The sequence below is a fragment of the Salmo salar genome, chromosome ssa06 (genome assembly GCF_905237065.1).
Source record: "Salmo salar chromosome ssa06, Ssal_v3.1, whole genome shotgun sequence".
NCBI classification, from domain to species: domain Eukaryota; kingdom Metazoa; phylum Chordata; class Actinopteri; order Salmoniformes; family Salmonidae; genus Salmo; species Salmo salar.
This window is the reverse complement of record NC_059447.1, coordinates 18856986-18876307: the sequence shown is the minus strand read 5'-3', so window position 1 is coordinate 18876307 and position 19322 is coordinate 18856986. Positions and strand designations below refer to the sequence as shown.

General features: G+C 44.3%; 1 protein-coding gene across 1 annotated transcript in view; it reads left to right on the top strand.

Moving 5' to 3' along the window:
* Positions 1-19322, top strand: part of LOC106593056 (dynein axonemal assembly factor 5) — an 81030-nt gene extending 61708 nt beyond the window's left edge. Inside the window, exons 10-13 of the mRNA XM_045719881.1 lie at positions 2621-2771; positions 10965-11121; positions 11566-11757; positions 18599-19322. Of these exons, the coding sequence (XP_045575837.1) occupies positions 2621-2771; positions 10965-11121; positions 11566-11757; positions 18599-18732 (634 nt within the window). The 3' untranslated portion in view covers positions 18733-19322. The remainder of the gene's footprint in view (positions 1-2620; positions 2772-10964; positions 11122-11565; positions 11758-18598) is intronic.

Sequence of the window (19322 nt, the reverse complement as noted above, 5' to 3'; positions counted from 1 at the left end):
TAAAATCAAAGTTCTTCTTCAGAAAGAGGTGTGTGTTGTTGGCAAGGAAGGTCTGTAATTGCTGTCTGAGATTTACAGCATAGAGCTAGGCAGTGTAGAGACCCGACAGGCTGGCATTTTGTGTGTGTGTGGCGCACATGGGGATGTGTGAAACTTACTCCTCAGCCAGAAGTGTCCCCACTTGCGCTGCCAAATAGCTAGCTATTCACTGGCGTGATTGGTAAGACACTTCAGGAGGGTGGTCATGTGTGCTTGCAAAGAAGCAGAGGTCCTGTGTTCGGGCCTCGGTATGAGCCGAATCAGGAGGAAGTGGCCCTCGATAAGCAAGCAGCGTGATGTCCTTTACATGTGCGTTACTTGCTGGGAGTAGCACTTGTTTTGAGTCAGACTGTGTAAATGTGTGTTGTGTACCAAACTGACAATCATATCTTATTGTGTGCATGCCTGCGAGCGCCGTGCACACTATTGATGGGATTGGTCAATGCGATGTGGAAAGAGGACTTTCCATGTCCTACCATTACTCTTCATGGCATCCTTTCCATCCACTTCCATATAGGACAGAGAGAGCAGGGAGAATAGAACACATGAAGGTCACTGGCTGGCTGCATTAGTGGGAGATAGGCTCCCCCAACTGGCGAATAGATGGTACAGCCCGCTGCAACATGTTGTCATACAGGGTCACTCAGAACAGAAGTATAATGGGGGTGTATATAGGGATTATAGAGACTGCTGCCAGATTTTGCAGTTACAAATACCACATGTCAGTGTTGGGGAGAAATGGGGTGCCGGACTCATAAATTAACTTTGTGTGTGTGTGTGTGTGTGTGTGTGTGTGTGTGTGTGGGCGCGGACAGGCAGGCAGAGGGAGTGACTGTCAGTATGATTGAATTAGCAGGAAAGTAGAGAGTGAGTGAGAGAAGAGGAGAAACAAAGGACATCCAGATGGTCCTCCTCTCTTCATCCTCTGTTCCCTCTCTTTCTGTACCTCTAGTCTTAGTATCCACAGACCGGCTGGCTGTGGGAAACATGGCCGTAGATACAGCTGTGTGTCAGTGGTTTGCCACTGTGTAGCGCTCAGTAATCTCCAGTAGCCTGGTAGCTCTATATTACTGTGTGTGTTTTCCCATCGCATCACGTCACTAGGAGGCTACTTCCCAGTCTGCTCATCCTGACTCTGATGACGTTGCCTATTTGGACACTGACTGCATCATTCATCACCGTATCGTTAGATTACATTAGGTATTCCTAGACTTTTCTGTGAAGTTTTTAGGAATTTCATAGTGATATATTTGATAATAGACTGGGGACTTGACAATTTCTTTATTTTCCGAAGAAAATAATGTATTTTTCCTTATGATTAGAGAATTTCTTGGGAGTGTGGGAACTAGTGTCATTCTACTAGAGCCTTCAAACTCATCTCTGGGCCTGGATGCCAGGTCCACTGTGTTTTCATTGTTCCCCTCTAACCAGGGACAGATTTAGACCTGGGACACCTGGTGAGTGTAATTAATTATCAGGTAGAACAGAACACCAGCAGGCTCTGGACCTCGTAGGGTAAGAGTTGAATAGCCCTGCCCTAGAGAGCAGATTTTCTTGGGTATTTCTCAGTGAATTATTGGAGAACTACTTTGGAGTGTGGGGACTGGGGAGTAGAGACGGCTTCAGAACATCTACTTCTATACAAGACGTGTACTAATGTAGGAATCAGTCCATTGGAACAGCTGACAGACTTCTTTAATGCTCCCTCTATCTCTCTCTCTCTCTCCCTTTCTCTCTTTTCCCCTCCCCCACGCCTCTCTCTCTTCCCATCTCTCACATTTCAAATGTCATTATGTCTATATACAGTGTGGTAATGATGTGCAAATAGTTAAAGTACAAAAGGGAAAATAAATTAACATATGGGTTGTATTTACAATGGTGTTTGTTCACCAGTGAAGAACAAACACCATTGTAAATACAACCCATATTTATGTTGATTTATTTTCTTGTGGCAACAAATCACAAATCTTGCTGCTGAGATGGCACATGCTGGTATTTCACCCAATAGATATGGGAGTTTATCAACATTTGTTTTCAAATTCTTTGTGGGTCTGTTTAATCTGAGGGAAATATGTGTCTCTAATATGGTCATACGTTTGTCAGGAGGTTAGGAAGTGCAGCTCAGTTTCCACCTCACTTTGTGGGCAGTGTGCACATAGCCTGTCTTTTCTTGAGAGCCAGGTCTGCCTTTCTCAATAGCAAGGCTATGCTCACTGAGTCTGTACATAGTCAAAGATTTCCTTTAGTTTGGGTCAGTCACAGTGGTCAGGTATTCTGCCACTGTGTTCTCTCTGTTCAGGGCCAAATAGCATTCTAGTTTACTGTTTTTTTGTCAATTCTTTCCATTGTGTAGAGTAATTATCTTTTTGTTTTCTCGTGATTTGGTTGGGTCTAATGGTGTTGCTGTCCTGGGGCTTTGTGGGGTGTATTTGTGGTGGTGAACAGAGCCCCAGGACCAGCTTGCTTAGGGGGCTCTTCTACAGGTTAATTTCTCTGTAGGTGATGGCTTTGTTATGGAAGGTTTGGGAATCACTTCCTTTTAGGTGGTTGTAGAATTGAACGTCTCTCTCTCTCTCTCTAGGAGGTTCTGTGAGCACCTGGATGTGTTTCTGTTGGAGTTGCTGCTACCTAACCTGGTGTGGAAGGCAGGTCGTACTGCTGCAGCTATCCGTACCTCAGCTCTCAGCTGTCTGCTAGCCCTGCTGCAAGGGGGAGCCATCCCGCCCAGCCAGGTAAACACACACAGACACACACACACACACACACACACACACACACAGGTGGAAGCAGAGCTGCCATATCTGTCGGCGCCATCTTACTAGCCTGGTGTATAAACTCTGAGCTTAGGCTAAAAAAGATGTTCGCATTGTCAGAAATGCTACAACAAGGTAGCACATCATTGGTTCTTAATGGACAAAATTTGCACTTGAAAGCGATAAATTATAAATGTAATCAAAACTGTTGCTCATACAACCTTATTCAGTCTGAAAGGTGGCAAGTCTGATGGTCAATTTATGGATGCTGTAGGCTCGTTCTTATTCAATGCCTAGATATTGAGCTAGGTCGGGGAAAGAGATAGCAATTTTTTCCCTAATGTTAATGACCCTGTTAAAAATCCGGTATGGGGTTCTCGGTAATGGCATGACGACTCATGATGAGAGGCCTCCAATCAAGTTGATTTGCAAAGTTTCATCAACATCGGTGTCATATTGGTTTAGATATGATGGTAGGGAGCTTTGAATTTAATCCAACCATACTAATAATTATATATATATATAAAAAATGTTTTTCATTAAAATCATTCAATAACTTTGTGTTAAAAAAGAGATGATAATATATTATCAAGCTTATCCACAATTTATCTTCTCTGCAAGATGTTTGGTTGATCATTGTGGACATTGACAATATCAGATTTTTTTTTTAAATACACAATGAACTATACATTTTGCTAATATTTTTGTATCACAACGCAGAAGTGTAATATGTCTCCAGTTTTGTATTATACAGTGCCTTTGGAAAGTATTCAGACCCCTTAACTTTTTCCACATTTTGTTACATTACAGCCTTATTAAAAAATGGATTACATAAATACAAATCCTCAGCAGACTACACACAATACCCCATAATGACAAACCGAAAACAGGTTTTAACAAATGTATTAAAAATAAAAAACATACCTTATTTACATAAGTATTCAGACTCTTTGCTATGAGACTCGAAATTTAGCTCCGGTGCATCCTGTTTCCATTGATCATCCTTCAGATGTTTCTACAATTTGATTTGAGTCCACCTGTGGTAAATACAATTGATTGGACATGATTAGGAAAGGCACACACCTGTCTATATAAGGTCCCACAGTTGGCAGTGCATGTCAGAGCAAAAACCAAGCCATGAGGTGAAAGGAATTGTCCGTATCAAATTATATTGGTCACATACACATGGTTAGCAGATGTTAATGCGGGTGTAGAGAAATGCTTGTGCTTCTAGTTCCGACAGTGCAGTAATATCTAACAATTAATCTAACAATTCCACAACAACTACCTAATACACACAAATCTAAAAGGGATGGAATAAGAATATGTACATATAAATATATGGATGAGCGATGACCGAGCAACATAGGCAAGATGCAATAGATGGTATAAAATACAGTATATACATATGAGATGAGTAATATAAGATATGTAAACTATATTAAAGTGGCATTATTTAAAGTGACTAGTGATCCATTTATTAAAGTGGCCAATGATTCGAGTTTGTATGTAGGCAGCAGCCTCTCTGTGCTAGTGATGGCTGTTTAACAGTCTGATGGCCTTGAGATAGAAGCTGTTTTTCAGTCTCTCTGTCCCAGCTTTGACGCACCTGTACTGACCTCGCCTTCTGGATGATAGCGAGGTGAACAGGCAGTGGCTCGGGTGGTTGTTAACCTTGATGATCTTTTTGGTGATGCATTGTGCAGACTGCACTACCCTCTGGAGAGCCTTACGGTTGAGGGTAGAGCAGTTGCTGTACCAGGCGGTAATACAGCCCGACAGGATGCTCTCAATTGTGCATCTGTAAAAGTTTGTGAGGGTTTTAGAAGGCCAGCATCCCGGAGTCGCCTCTTCACTGTTGACGTTGAGACCGGTGTTTTGCGGTACTATTTAATGAAGCTGCCAGTTGAGGACTTGTGAGCCGTCTGTTTCTCAGTTGTGCACCGAGGCCTCCCACTCTTCTTTCTATTCTGGTTAGAGCCAGTTTGCGCTGCTCTGTGAAGGGAGTAGTACACAGTGTTGTACTAGATCTTCAGTTTCTTCGCAATTTCTCTCATGGAATAGCCTTCATTTCTCAGAACAAGTATAGACTGACGAGTTTCAGAAGAAAGTTCTTTGTTTCTGGCCATTTTGAGCCTGTAATCGAACCCACAAATGCTGATGCTCCAGATACTCAACTAGTCTAAAGAAGGCCAGTTTTATTGCTTCTTTAAATCAGGACAACAGTTTTCAGCTGTGCTAACATAATTGCAAAAGGGTTTTGTAATGATCAATTAGCCTTTTAAAATGATAAACTTGGATTAGCTAACACAACGTGCCATTGGAACACAGGAGTGATGGTTGCTGATAATGGGTCTCTGTACACCTATGTAGATATTCCATAAAAAATCTGCCGTTTCCAGCTACAATAGTTATTTACAACATTATCAATGTCTACACTGTATTTCTGATCAATTTTATGTTATTTTAATGGACAAAAAAGGTGTTTTTCTTTATAAAACAAGGACATTTCTAAGTGACCCCAAACTTTTGAACGGTAGTGTAAGTGAGTGCTACGGGGTGAGAAAGACAATCTAAGACAGGATTGTTATGAGGCACAGATCTGGGGAAGGGTACCAAAATATTTCTGCAGCATTGAACACAGTGGTCTCCATCATTCTTAAATGTAAGAAGTTAGGAACCACCAAGACTCTTCCAAAAGCTGGCCAAACTGACCTATCAGGGAAGAAGGCCCTTGGTCAGGGAGGTGACCAAGAACCTGATGGTCACTTTAGCTCTAGTGTTCCTCTGTGGAGATGGGAGAACCTTCCATGAGGACAACCATCTCTGCAGCGCTCTACCAATCAGGCCTTTATGGTAGAGTGGACAGACGGAAGCCACTCCTCAGTAAAAGGCACATGGCAGCCCACCTGGAGTTTTCCAAAAGGCACCTAAAGACTCTCAGACCATGAGAAACAAGATTCTTTGGTCTGATGAAATCAAGATTGAACTCTTTGGCCTGAATGCCAAGCGTCACGTCTGGAGGAAACCTGGCACCATCCCTACGGTGAAGCGTGGTGGCAGCATCATGCTGCGGGGATGTTTTTCAGCAGCAGAGTCAGGAACGAGGCAAAGATGAACGGACCAAAGTACAGAGAGATCCTTGAATGAAACCTGCTCCAGAGAGCTCAGACTTGGGCGAAGGTTCACCTTCCAACAGGACAACGACCCTAAGCACACAGCCAAGACAGCGCAGGAGTGGCTTCGGGACAAGTCTCTGAATGCCCAGCCAGATCCCAGACTTGAACCCGATCGAACATCTCTGGAGAGACCTGAAAATAGCTGTGCAGCAACGCGCCCCATTCAACCTGACAGAGCTTGAGAGGATCTGCAGAGAACAATGGGAGAAACTCCCCAAATACATGTGTGCCAAGCTTGTAGCGTCACACCCAAGAAGACCCAACCCTGTAATTGCTGCCAAAGGTGCTTCAACGAAGTACTGAATAAAGGGTCTGAATACTTATGTAAATGTGATATTTCTGGTTTTTATTTTTTTTGCTGGGTCATTATTGGGTATTGTGTGTAGATTGATGAGGGAAAAAAACTATCATCAATTTTAGAATAAGGCTTTACCATAACAAAATGTGGAAAAAGTCAAGGGGTCTGAATACTTTCCGAATGCGCTGTAAACACAGAGACATGTACACACGTGTACTGTTAAACACAGAGACACTGGTGCACACAACTGCACAGGTAAGAACTGACAGACTCACACAATACATGCAGATGTGTACACACAGGCACAACACAGAGAAGCATACTGTATATTATTTTCCCCCATTCTGACCTGTCCTCTCCTGTCTTCAGAAACACTTACCCTGACCTGTCCTATCCTGTCTTCAGAAACACTTACTCTGACCTGTCCTCTCCTGTCTTCAGAAACACTTACTCTGACCTGTCCTCTCCTGTCTTCAGAAACACTTATTCTGACCTGTCCTATCCTGTCTTCAGAAACACTTACTCTGACCTGTCCTCTCCTGTCTTCAGAAACACTTACTCTGACCTGTCCTCTCCTGTCTTCAGAAACACTTACTCTGACCTGTCCTCTCCTGTCTTCAGAAACACTTACTCTGACCTGTCCTCTCCTGTCTTCAGAAACACTTACTCTGACCTGTCCTATCCTGTCTTCAGAAACACTTATTCTGACCTGTCCTCTCCTGTCTTCAGAAACACTTATTCTGACCTGTCCTCTCCTGTCTTCAGAAACACTTATTCTGACCTGTCCTCTCCTGTCTTCAGAAACACTTACTCTGACCTGTCCTCTCCTGTCTTCAGAAACACTTACTCTGACCTGTCCTCTCCTGTCTTCAGAAACACTTATTCTGACCTGTCCTCTCCTGTCTTCAGAAACACTTACTCTGACCTGTCCTATCCTGTCTTCAGAAACACTTATTCTGACCTGTCCTCTCCTGTCTTCAGAAACACTTACTCTGACCTGTCCTCTCCTGTCTTCAGAAACACTTACTCTGACCTGTCCTCTCCTGTCTTCAGAAACACTTATTCTGACCTGTCCTATCCTGTCTTCAGAAACACTTACTCTGACCTGTCCTCTCCTGTCTTCAGAAACACCCGACAGTGAGTACGGAGTAAGAGGAAAGATGTGGTAGTGCATTTCTCTCTTTAAACCATCGGGAGAGTTCACCTAGTTTAAACCAACGGGAGAGTTCACCTAGTTTAAACCATCGGGAGAGTTCACCTAGTTTAAACCATCGGGAGAGTTCACCTAGTTTAAACCATCGGGAGAGTTCACCTAGTTTAAACCATCGGGAGAGTTCACCTAGTTTAAACCATCGGGAGAGTTCACCTAGTTTAAACCATCGGGAGAGTTCACCTAGTTTAAACCATCGGGAGAGTTCACCTAGTTTAAACCATCGGGAGAGTTCACCTAGTTTAAACCATCGGGAGAGTTCACCTAGTTTAAACCATCGGGAGAGTTCACCTAGTTTAAACCATCGGGAGAGTTCACCTAGTTTAAACCATCGGGAGAGTTCACCTAGTTTAAACCAACGGGAGAGTTCACCTAGTTTAAACCATCGGGAGAGTTCACCTAGTTTAAACCATCGGGAGAGTTCACCTAGTTTAAACCAACGGGAGAGTTCACCTAGTTTAAACCATCGGGAGAGTTCACCTAGTTTAAACCAACGGGAGAGTTCACCTAGTTTAAACCATCGGGAGAGTTCACCTAGTTTAAACCATCGGGAGAGTTCACCTAGTTTAAACCAACGGGAGAGTTCACCTAGTTTAAACCATCGGGAGAGTTCACCTAGTTTAAACCATCGGGAGAGTTCACCTAGTTTAAACCATCGGGAGAGTTCACCTAGTTTAAACCAACGGGAGAGTTCACCTAGTTTAAACCATCGGGAGAGTTCACCTAGTTTAAACCATCGGGAGAGTTCACCTAGTTTAAACCATCGGGAGAGTTCACCTAGTTTAAACCAACGGGAGAGTTCACCTAGTTTAAACCAACGGGAGAGTTCACCTAGTTTAAACCATCGGGAGAGTTCACCTAGTTTAAACCATCGGGAGAGTTCACCTAGTTTAAACCATCGGGAGAGTTCACCTAGTTTAAACCATCGGGAGAGTTCACCTAGTTTAAACCATCGGGAGAGTTCACCTAGTTTAAACCAACGGGAGAGTTCACCTAGTTTAAACCATCGGGAGAGTTCACCTAGTTTAAACCATCGGGAGAGTTCACCTAGTTTAAACCAACGGGAGAGTTCACCTAGTTTAAACCATCGGGAGAGTTCACCTAGTTTAAACCAACGGGAGAGTTCACCTAGTTTAAACCATCGGGAGAGTTCACCTAGTTTAAACCATCGGGAGAGTTCACCTAGTTTAAACCATCGGGAGAGTTCACCTAGTTTAAACCATCGGGAGAGTTCACCTAGTTTAAACCATCGGGAGAGTTCACCTAGTTTAAACCATCGGGAGAGTTCACCTAGTTTAAACCATCGGGAGAGTTCACCTAGTTTAAACCATCGGGAGAGTTCACCTAGTTTAAACCATCGGGAGAGTTCACCTAGTTTAAACCAACGGGAGAGTTCACCTAGTTTAAACCATCGGGAGAGTTCACCTAGCGCATGCTTCCCTGCTTTGCCCATTTACTTTCAATATAGATGGTCCCACTTCACCATTTAATGTAATGGACTGTCATCCTCTATCCATCTCTCCCCCCTCTCTTTCCATCTCCATCTTTCTATCCATCCTTCTCTGTCTCTCTCTCTCTCTAGAGCAAGGCAGCAGGTATGTGGGTGGGGGGGAGGGTTACATACCTTTGTCCCACTGGAACAATGCTGCCTCTGTCCTGGTTCCATTGTTGTGGGCTGTAACCATCACTTAGACAGGCCCCTGCACCTGCCCTTGGGACTGCGAGTCCAGTCACACACTCAGACATATTCACACCCTCTTGACCGTCTGTGTTGCACCACTTTTAAAATTGTGTTTAACAACGGTGAAAACAAACCGTTTGGAGAACACTGGCTGTGTGTGGGTGTGTTCCTTTCCACAGGCAAATCAAACCGGGTTGTTCCAGCCCTTCACTCCTTCCTGTAAAAACAATTAGCTGCTCCATTTACACACCGCCCTATCAGATAGACACTGATGTCATGTTAGATCACTTTATTGTCAAGCCCCTTCTCTCTCTCTGTCGAGCCCTCTCTCTCTCTGTCGAGCCCCTTCTCTCTCTGTCGAGCCCCTTCTCTCTCTCTGTCGAGCCCCTTCTCTCTCTCTGTCGAGCCCCTTCTCTCTCTCTGTCGAGCCCCTTCTCTCTCTCTGTCGAGCCCCTTCTCTCTCTCTGTCGAGCCCCTTCTCTCTCTCTGTCGAGCCCCTTCTCTCTCTCTGTCGAGCCCCTTCTCTCTCTCTGTCGAGCCCCTTCTCTCTCTCTGTCGAGCCCCTTCTCTCTCTCTGTCGAGCCCCTTCTCTCTCTCTGTCGAGCCCCTTCTCTCTCTCTGTCGAGCCCCTTCTCTCTCTCTGTCGAGCCCCTTCTCTCTCTCTGTCGAGCCCCTTCTCTCTCTCTGTCGAGCCCCTTCTCTCTCTCTGTCGAGCCCTCTCTCTTTGACCCTCACTCACTCGTTCTTTCTACCGCACACACTCACAGTTTTCCTCTTTCCCAGATGAATGATCTGTTAAGAACCTTGATATCAGCTCATGTGATCTCAGACCAGCTCAGGGATGGTTGTGTTCTGTTGTCTACCTGGCCCAGTGTCCGTCTATGAGCTGCTGGAAGTCTGATGCAGCTCTGTCCTGCTGTGCTTTCCCCATCACTCCCACACTCACAGCCTGTCTCATAGTCACCAGCGATGATGAGCAACAGCCATCTCTGTCCAGTTTCCGCTATGTTTAAAGTGTTTGGGAAGTCAAATGGTTATATAACAGGGTCTCCAGTGTCAGAACTATGCTTTGGATTACTGTGTGTACTAGAGTAATTCACTGTGACTACCTGTGAACATAACATGTATGAAATGTGAGTTCAGCTTTCCTGCTCTTTCGCTGCCAAGTGCCCACACAATATTTGCACAGTAATAGTTGTGTTTTCTGTCTGTAGTATGGCCTGTCTGTTCAGGGCCATCTCTAGCCTTTTGTGGGCCCTAAGCAAGATTTGGTTGGGGGGCCCCCCCAACTCGCGGGCAAAACATTTTAGTAACCCCCTCTTGACGGTTGAGAGAAGTAAATTTCCTGCAATTCTACATGTTGCCATGGGGCAGAAAGAACTGCAATTTTATAACATATATTTTATGCAATTCTACAGAGAGAAATTTGCAGTTTTTCAGCTAATTTCCTACCCATTTTGCCATGGGGTGGAGAGATTTTTACGGTTTTAAAGCAGATTTCCTGCAGTTCTACACATGTTGAAATGAATTATGCCATGTTAACATGATAGTCATTCTCACTCAGATAGGCTAACAAAATCATTGAGGGCCCCCTGGAGCTCAGGGCCCATGGGCACGTTCCCTGTGTGCCCAGTCAGGATACGACCATGATTACTACAAGTTTAAATAGCTAGCTAGACTAACTACCAATTAAAACATTGTTCGCTGACATGGATAGTTGAGTGACTGTCAGTGACTGACATAAAGAGAGAAAATGCTGATGCACAACCAAATTTTCTGTCTGTTTTTATCTCTGTGTCTGTAGTTACTGGCCGTAGAGGAGAGGCTGAGCCCCCAGGTGTTGTCTGCTCTAGAGGAAGACTCTCAGCTGTCCAGACTACTGGCCTGTCGCTCTCTGTCCACCCTGCTCAAACTGATAGGACCCAGTCTCCACCCAGATGCCCTGAACAACATCTACCCTGGTACTATACTGGTGTCTCCCTCTGTGTATCCTGTCTTTGTTAGAGCAAACAGGTCTTTCTCTCCTCTCTTGCCCACAGTATCCCTATCTTTCATTCACTCTCTCTTTCTTTCATTCTCTCTTCTCTCTCTTTGTTCCTCTCTCAATCCTCTCTCATTCCCTCTGTCACTGACACACACACACCTTTTTTCTACATATTTCTAGAATGCATCCATGATTGTTTATGATCCTATAGAAATAGATTTAGTCATTCTAATTTAGTCATTCTAATTTGTTCCTCTCCTGCTCTCTGTTTGTGTCTCTCTGTGTGTCTCCTATCTTTGCGTGTCTCTGGGTTCTTTCATAAATGTACTGTGTGTGTGTGTGTGTGTGTGTGTGTGTGTGTGTGTGTGTGTGTGTGTGTGTGTGTGTGTGTGTGTGTGTGTGTGTGTGTGTGTGTCTTCAGAGGTGCTGAAGCGTCTGGATGACAGCAGTGAGGAGGTGAGGGGCGTGGCCCTCAGGGCTCTGGGCCTATGGCTTGCTTCCCTGGGGAAAGACTACAACTCCCAGCTCTACAGTCAACACCTGGAGGTCCTGTTCCAGCAGCTGCTGCTGCACCTGGATGACCCAGACAGCCGCGTGCAGGACACTGTGCTTGGTGAGACTCACAATCACACATTGGTCCAATCCTAAATCAACCCCTAGACCAGGAAGAGGGGCCATGACAACCCTTAGACCAGGAAGAGGGGTCATGACAACCCTTAGACCAGGAAGAGGGGTCATGACAACCCTTAGACCAGGAAGAGGCGTCATGACAACCCTTAGACCAGGAAGAGGGGCCATGACAACCCTTAGACCAGGAAGAGGGGTCATGACAACCCCCTAGACCAGGAGGGTGGGGTCATGACAACCCTTAGACCAGGAAGAGGGGTCATGATGGAAAAGATGGTATGGAGGAGAAACAGATGAGATGTTGATGAAGAGCACAGATACCATGATGGTGGTGGTGATGATAGCTAGTGAACATGAAGTGAGTGAATATGGCTTGATGTTGATCGGGTGGGTAGCAGTAGTGCTCATGTTTCACAGGCTCTGTCCTGTCTCAGTCAGTCAGAGTTTAAAGAGTTGATCCCTACGTCTAACAGCCCCATACACATAACCACACTGCTAGGATATCAGATCCCCCTTTTCCGTCGTCTCAAAGGCTATCTATCCACCTTTTCCACTCCATTCATCTTTCACGCTGACCCGTGCGAAGCCCCCCACTCCACACACACACACCACCACTCCCCTCGTCCATCATGGGGCCGGGAGTGGATCCAGAGGCAGAGGAGTGTGTGTGATTGACGCTCCGTCATCACCCCTGAAAAGCTACACACAACTTCCCTTCTGGATGACAGTGAGTATATAAGCGAAGGTCCTGTTCATGAACATGATTTACATCCCAACCACTGAACATCCTGTGGTCAAGGTTACTGATATGATACCCCGACAACAGCCAGAACACAGGATATTAACTCTGATAACGGTTTCAAACTGAGTGGAATCCACAGTATGGTGGCTGTTGCTGCATCAGCTCTGTCCGGGGTTGTCACAAACTGTTCCCTACATAGTCAACTACTTGGCCCTGGTCAAAAGTAGTGCACTATAAAGGGAATAGGGTGCCATTTGGGATACAGACCATTGATGTTCTTTTCCATCCATATGAAGATGGGAGAATATGGTTGAATCATCAGCGTTCACCAGCCGTTGGTCACAGATAATCAAGGAGAACCCTCCATGAGAAGCAGAGTGTAACTCCAGCAGTGTTCTCAGCTAAGGCCCCAGATCCACACTACAGGAAACACACTCAGACCTTCTGCCAATAAATAACACACACGTATGCACATTGCACGCACGCACGCATGCGCACACACACACACACACACACACACACAAATTGCCATGAAACCACAGAACCGTCAAACCCTGTCAGAAAACACCAGGCATGAGAGGAGGAAGAGACAGGGAGGAAAGGGGTGAAAGAGGGATGAGAGAGATGAAAGAGAGGGGGATAACATGGGATGGCTGTGTGGAAAGATGAGGGAGAGGGGTCTCCATGTGGTTGTGATTAAGGGGTTGTTCTCCTGGGTAGAGGGGGGGCTGGAGGCTCACATTAGCCCACTAAGGGCTGCCTATCCTGGGTGTGATGGTACAGGGAGTGGGTGTAGAGGGTTGGGGTTGATAACAGGTTTTGGGGTCAATTCCATGTCAATTCAGTCAGTTCAAGGGGTGAGTTCAAATTCCAATTTCAGTGTCCCTCAGAAAATGCTTCCTGAATTGACTGAGTTGAAATGGAATTGACCCCAACCCTGGTCAATTGATACAGCCAGTAGGAAGGGAGGATAGCTGTGTGTGTGTGATATTCATGCACACATGCACTGCTCTGCTGTAAACGTGTGTGTGTGTGTGTGTGTGTGTGTGTGTGTGTGTGTGTGTGTGTGGATGAGCTCACCCAGTGCTGACTGATAGCTGTGTCGTACCCATAACCACAATCCACCCCACAAATCTGGAGACATTCTTTGTCTCATGTCTGTGTTTGAAGCTTTTTTCCTCCTCCTTCCATCTCTCTCTTTCTTCTTTTCTTTCCCGCTTCTATTCTTTTATTCTTGATCCCATTCTTATATGGTTCTTGAATTTCAAAGTCACATCTCCCAAGAGCTTGATGTCTGCTGCTCCTCTGACAGTATGATGGACAGTACTGCCACTCCTCCCTCTATCCCCCTCTCTCATCCCTCTTTCCCTCTTCCCATAATTCCTTCCTCCCATAATCCCACAGCCCTGGCAGCGCGGCTGCTGCTCCCTGCTCCACACACACACACACACACACACACACACACACACACACACCCCGTGGTTGGCACACACATTCAGGGGAATCACCGGATCTCCTCTCATCACAAGTCATCATTGTTCTCCTTTGTTCAAAAGAGCTCAGAGAAAGAAAAAAACTATTTATACACACTAGTCGCAAAAATCCCCCTTGGTCACCACTTGAGGAACAAAGCGGATTCCGATGGGTATGGAATGATGACTTGACGTGAACTAACTCATCCCAACTGACAGGAGTATCAACACTGTACAGCTTCAGTTACGCCATGTGGTTTCCTCAACACTTACTGTTGGCACTACTTCAAGTAATTCCATAGCATCTTTATTATCATTAAATACCAGCGGTATCTGTCCTGTTGGAGTGGATGTCACTGTGGTGCACCACCGCCATCTGGTGGTGAAAGTGAAGTGCTTTTTTGGTATGGACTATTCACTTTTTTTTCACCTTTATTTAACCAGGTAGGTCAGTTAAGAACAAGTTCTCATTTACAACTGCGACCTGGCCAAGATAAAGCAAAGCAGTGCGACAAAAACAACAACACAGAGTTACACATAAACAAACGTACAGTCAATAACACAATAGAAAAATCTATGTACAGTGTGTGCAAATGTAACAGAGTAGGGAGGCAATAAATAGGCCATAGAGGCGAAATAATTACAATTTGGCATTAACACTGGAGTGATAGATGTGCAGATGATGATGTGCAAGTAGAGATACTGGGGTGCAAAAGAGCAAGTAACAAAATGGGGATGAGGTAGTTGGGTGGGCTATTTACAGATTACAGGCTGTGTACAGGTACAGTGATCAGTAAACTGCTCTGACAGCTGATGCTTAAAGTTAGTGAGGGAGATATAAGATTCCAGCATCAGTGAATTTTGCAATTCGTTCCAGTCATTAGCAGCAGAGAACCGGGATGGAAAGGCGGCCGAAGGAAGTGTTTGCTTTGGGGATGACCAGTGAGTTATACCTGCTGGAGCGCATGCTACGGGTGGGTGTTTCTATGGTGACCAGTGAGCTGAGATAAGGCGGGGCTTTACCTAGCAAAGACTTATAGATGACCTGGAGCCAGTGGGTTTGGCAACAAATATGTAGCGAGGGCCAGCCAACGAGAGCGTACAGGTTGCAGTGGTGGGTAGTATATGGGGTTTTGGTGACAAAACGGATGGCACTGTGATAGACTGCATCCAGTTTGCTGAGTAGAGTGTTGGAGGCTATTTTGTAAATGAAATCACCAAAGTCGAGTATCGGTAGGATAGTCAGTTTTACGAGGGTATGTTTAGCAGCATGAGTGAAGGAGGCTTTGTTGCGAAATAGAAAGCTGATTCTAGATTTAATTTTGGATTGGAGATGCTTAATGTGAGTCTGGAAGGAGAGTTTACAGTCTAACCAGACACCCAGGTATTTGTAGTTGTCCACATATTCTAAGTCAGAACCGTCCAGAGTAGTGATGCTAGTCGGGCGGGAGGATGCGGGCAGTAATCGGTTGAAGAGCATGCACTTAGATTTACTAGCATTTAAAAGCAGTTGGAGGCCACGGAAGGAGTGTTGTATGGCGTTGAAGCTCGTTTGGAGGTTAGTTAACACTGTCCAAAGAAGGGCCAGATGTATACAGAATGGTGTCGTCTGCGTAGAGGTGGATCAGAGAATCACCAGCAGCAAGAGTGACATCATTGATGTTTACAGAGAAAAGAGTCGGCCCGAGAAATGAACCCTGTGGCACCACCATACAGACTGCCAGAGGTCCGGACAACTGGCCCTCCAATTTGACACACTGAACTCTATCAGAGAAGTAGTTGGTGAACCAGGCGAGGCAGTAATTCGAGAAACCAAGGTTGCTGAGTCTGCCGATAAGAATATGGTGATTGACAGAGTCGAAAGCCTTGGCCAGGACGATGAAGACGGCTGCACAGTAATGTCTCTTATCGATGGCGGTTATGATATCGTTTAGGACCTTGAGCGTGGCTGAGATTGCACAGATTGCATAGTGGAGAAGGTACGGTGGGATTCGAAATGGTCGGTGATCTGTTTGTTAACTTGGCTTTCGAAGATTTTAGAAAGGCAGGGCAGGATGGATATAGGCCTATAACAGTTTGGGTCTAGAGTGTCTCACCGTTTTGAAGAGGGGGATGACCGCGGCAGCTTTCCAATCTTTGGGGATCTCAGACGATACGAAAGAGGTTGAATAGGCTAGAAATAGGGGTTGCAACAATTTCGGCTGATAATTTTAGAAAGAGAGGGTCCAGATTGTCTAGCCCAGCTGATTTGTAGGGATCCAGATTTTGCAGCTCTTTCAGAACATCAGCTGTCTGATTTGGGTGAAGGAGAAGCGGGGGAGGCTTGGGCAAGTTGCTGCAGGGGTGCTGAGATGTTGGCCGGGGTAGGAGTAGCCAGGTGGAAAGCATGGCCAGCCGTAGAAAAAAAGCATGGCCAGCCGTAGACCTTTATTTAACTAGGCAAGTCAGTTAAGAACACATTTTCAATGACGGCCTAGGAACGGTGGGTTAACTGACTTGTTCAGGGGCAGAACGACAGATTTTTACCTTGTCAGCTCAGGGATTCAATCTTGCAACCTTACGGTTAACTAGTCCAACGCTCTAACACCTGCTTTACATTGCACTCCACGAGGTTACGCAAATGCAGTAAGAAGCTAAGGTAAGTTGCTAGCTAGCATTAAACTTACCTTATAAAAAACAATCAATCATAATCACTAGTTAACTACACATGGTTGATGATATTACTAGTTTATCTAGCCTGTCCTGCGTTGCATATAATCGCTTAGGTACACGTTGCTCCAACCATAAACATCAATGCCTTTCTTAAAATCAATACACAAGTATATATTTTTAAACCTGCATATTTAGTTAATATTGCCTGCTAACATGAATTTCTTTTAACTAGGGAAAATGTGTCACTTCTCTTGCAAACAGAGTCAGGGTATATGCAGCAGTTTGGGCCGCCTGGCTCGTTGCGAACTGTGAAGACTTTCTTCCTAACAAAGACAGCCGACTTCGCCAAACGGGGATGATTTAACAAAAGCGCGTTTGCGAAAAAAGCACAATCATTGCATGACTGTACCTAACCATAAACATCAATGCCTTTCTTAAAATCAATACACAGAAGTATATATTTTTAAACCTGCATATTTAGCTAAATGAAATCCAGGTTAGCAGGCAATATTAACCAGGTGAAATTGTGTCATTTTGCGTTCATTGCACGCAGTCAGGGTATATGCAACAGTTTGGGTAATTTGTCAGAATTGTACGTAATTATGACATAACACTGAAGGTTGTGCAATGTAACAGGAATAACGTTTTGTTTTCGAGATGATAGTTTCCGGATTCGACCATATTAATGACCTAAGGCTCGTGTTTCTGTGTGTTATTATGTTATAATTAAGTCTGATTTGATAGAGCAGTCTGACTGAGCGGTGGTAGGCAGCAGCAGGCTCGTAAGCATTCATTCAAAATAGCACTTTCGTGCGTTTTGCCAGCAGAGCCTTCGCAATGCATTGCGCTGTTTATGACTTCAAGCCTATCAACTCCCAAGATTAGGCTGGTGTAACCGATGTGAAATGGCTAGCTAGTTAGCGGGTGCGCGCTAATAGCATTTCAAACGTCACTCGCTCTGAGACTTGGAATAGTTGTTCCCCTTCCTCTACATGTGTAACGCTGCTTCGCGGGTGGCTGTTGTCGATGTGTTCCTGGTTCGAGCCCAGGTAGGAGCGAGGAGAGGGACGGAAGCTATACTGTTACACTGGCAATACTAAAGTGCCTATAAGAACATCCAATAGTCAAAGGTATATGAAATACAAATCGTATAGAGAGAAATAGTCCTATAATTCCTATAATAACTACAACCTAAAACATTTTACCTGGGAATATTGAAGACTCATGTTAAAAGGAACCACCAGCTTTCATATGTTCTCATGTTCTGAGCAAGGAACTTAAACGTTAGCTTTTTTACATGGCACATATTGCACTTTTACTTTCTTCTCCAACACTTTGTTTTTGCATTATTTAAATCAAATTGAACATGTTTCATTATTTATTTGAGGCTAAATTGATTTTATTGATGTATTATATTAAGTTAAAATAAGTGTTCATTCAGTATTGTTGTAATTGTCATTATTATAAATAAATAAAAAATTTGTCAGATTAATCGGTATCGGCTTTTTTGGTCCCCCAATAATCGGTATCGGCATTGAAAAATCATAATCGGTCGACCTCTAATTTTGATAACTCTGCTCCATTGGACATCGCCCTTGTCAATCACTCAGACTGAGAACGGTATTGTGTACAAAAGTAACAAGTACAGAAATGTTGCCAAAAATTACTATTAAAATCAATGTATCGTTGCAAATATTCTCTGGTGGTTGCTTCACTGTCAGTCCTCATATATACAATTGCATTGAATCAAATTATTCATTTCCAATGAATGATTACAGCTAGTGACAATAATCCACCCCAATATCTTTACTTTGTTATTGTGTTGAATTAATTTGTGTGGAGTTCCTTTAGGTAGTCTACTTTTTGTGTGTGTGTGTGTGTGAGAGAGTCTACTGTCACTTATTTGTGTGTGTCCATTTCCACTTAACCCCTGACTGTCTCATGTCTGTCTGTGTGTCCAGAGGTCCTGAAGATCGGCAGTGGCATCCACCCAGCCCTCCTTAAGCAGGAAGTGGAAGCCGTGAGGGACAAACAGCGCACCCCTGTCTACTGTGACCAACTGCTCCAGCACATTCAACGCAAGGATATGGTGTAGAGATGCATACTATTGGAAAGATCTACTGATGTGACAATACTGGTCAAATTAAGATCCTATATCTGTATATAATCTAGACATCATATAGATTATATTTCTATGGCATACCAAGAAAAATAAACCTTTACCTGTACCTCTCACAAATGGTCATGTCCAGCATGGACTCTCTCACACACACACATACAGTATATACACACACACAGCTGTCACTCAGAGAGTGATGCAATGATATTGGCATCCCGAGATACGACTTGACACATTGTATCTATGTATCTAACAGCACTAAGGCAGGTATCTATTTGTTGTACCCTGTACAACAAGAATATTGTCCAACTGCTTAGGTTCTCTTAAAGCTCAAAACTGTTACCCTTTCCTTTTTCAAATCTTCCCCAGAACACATGGTTGTACTCTGTGATTTTGTTTGTTCATTAATATGCTTTTTAATTGGTTCCTCAAAAAGTGTGTGTGTTTATTGAACTCTTATCAGAAAATATTTTATATGTTGATTGTTGATATTTCATTCTGTTGTGCCTTGATTTCTAGACTGAATTGACTGTTTATCTTTGATAAATATAATACATTTTCACTAA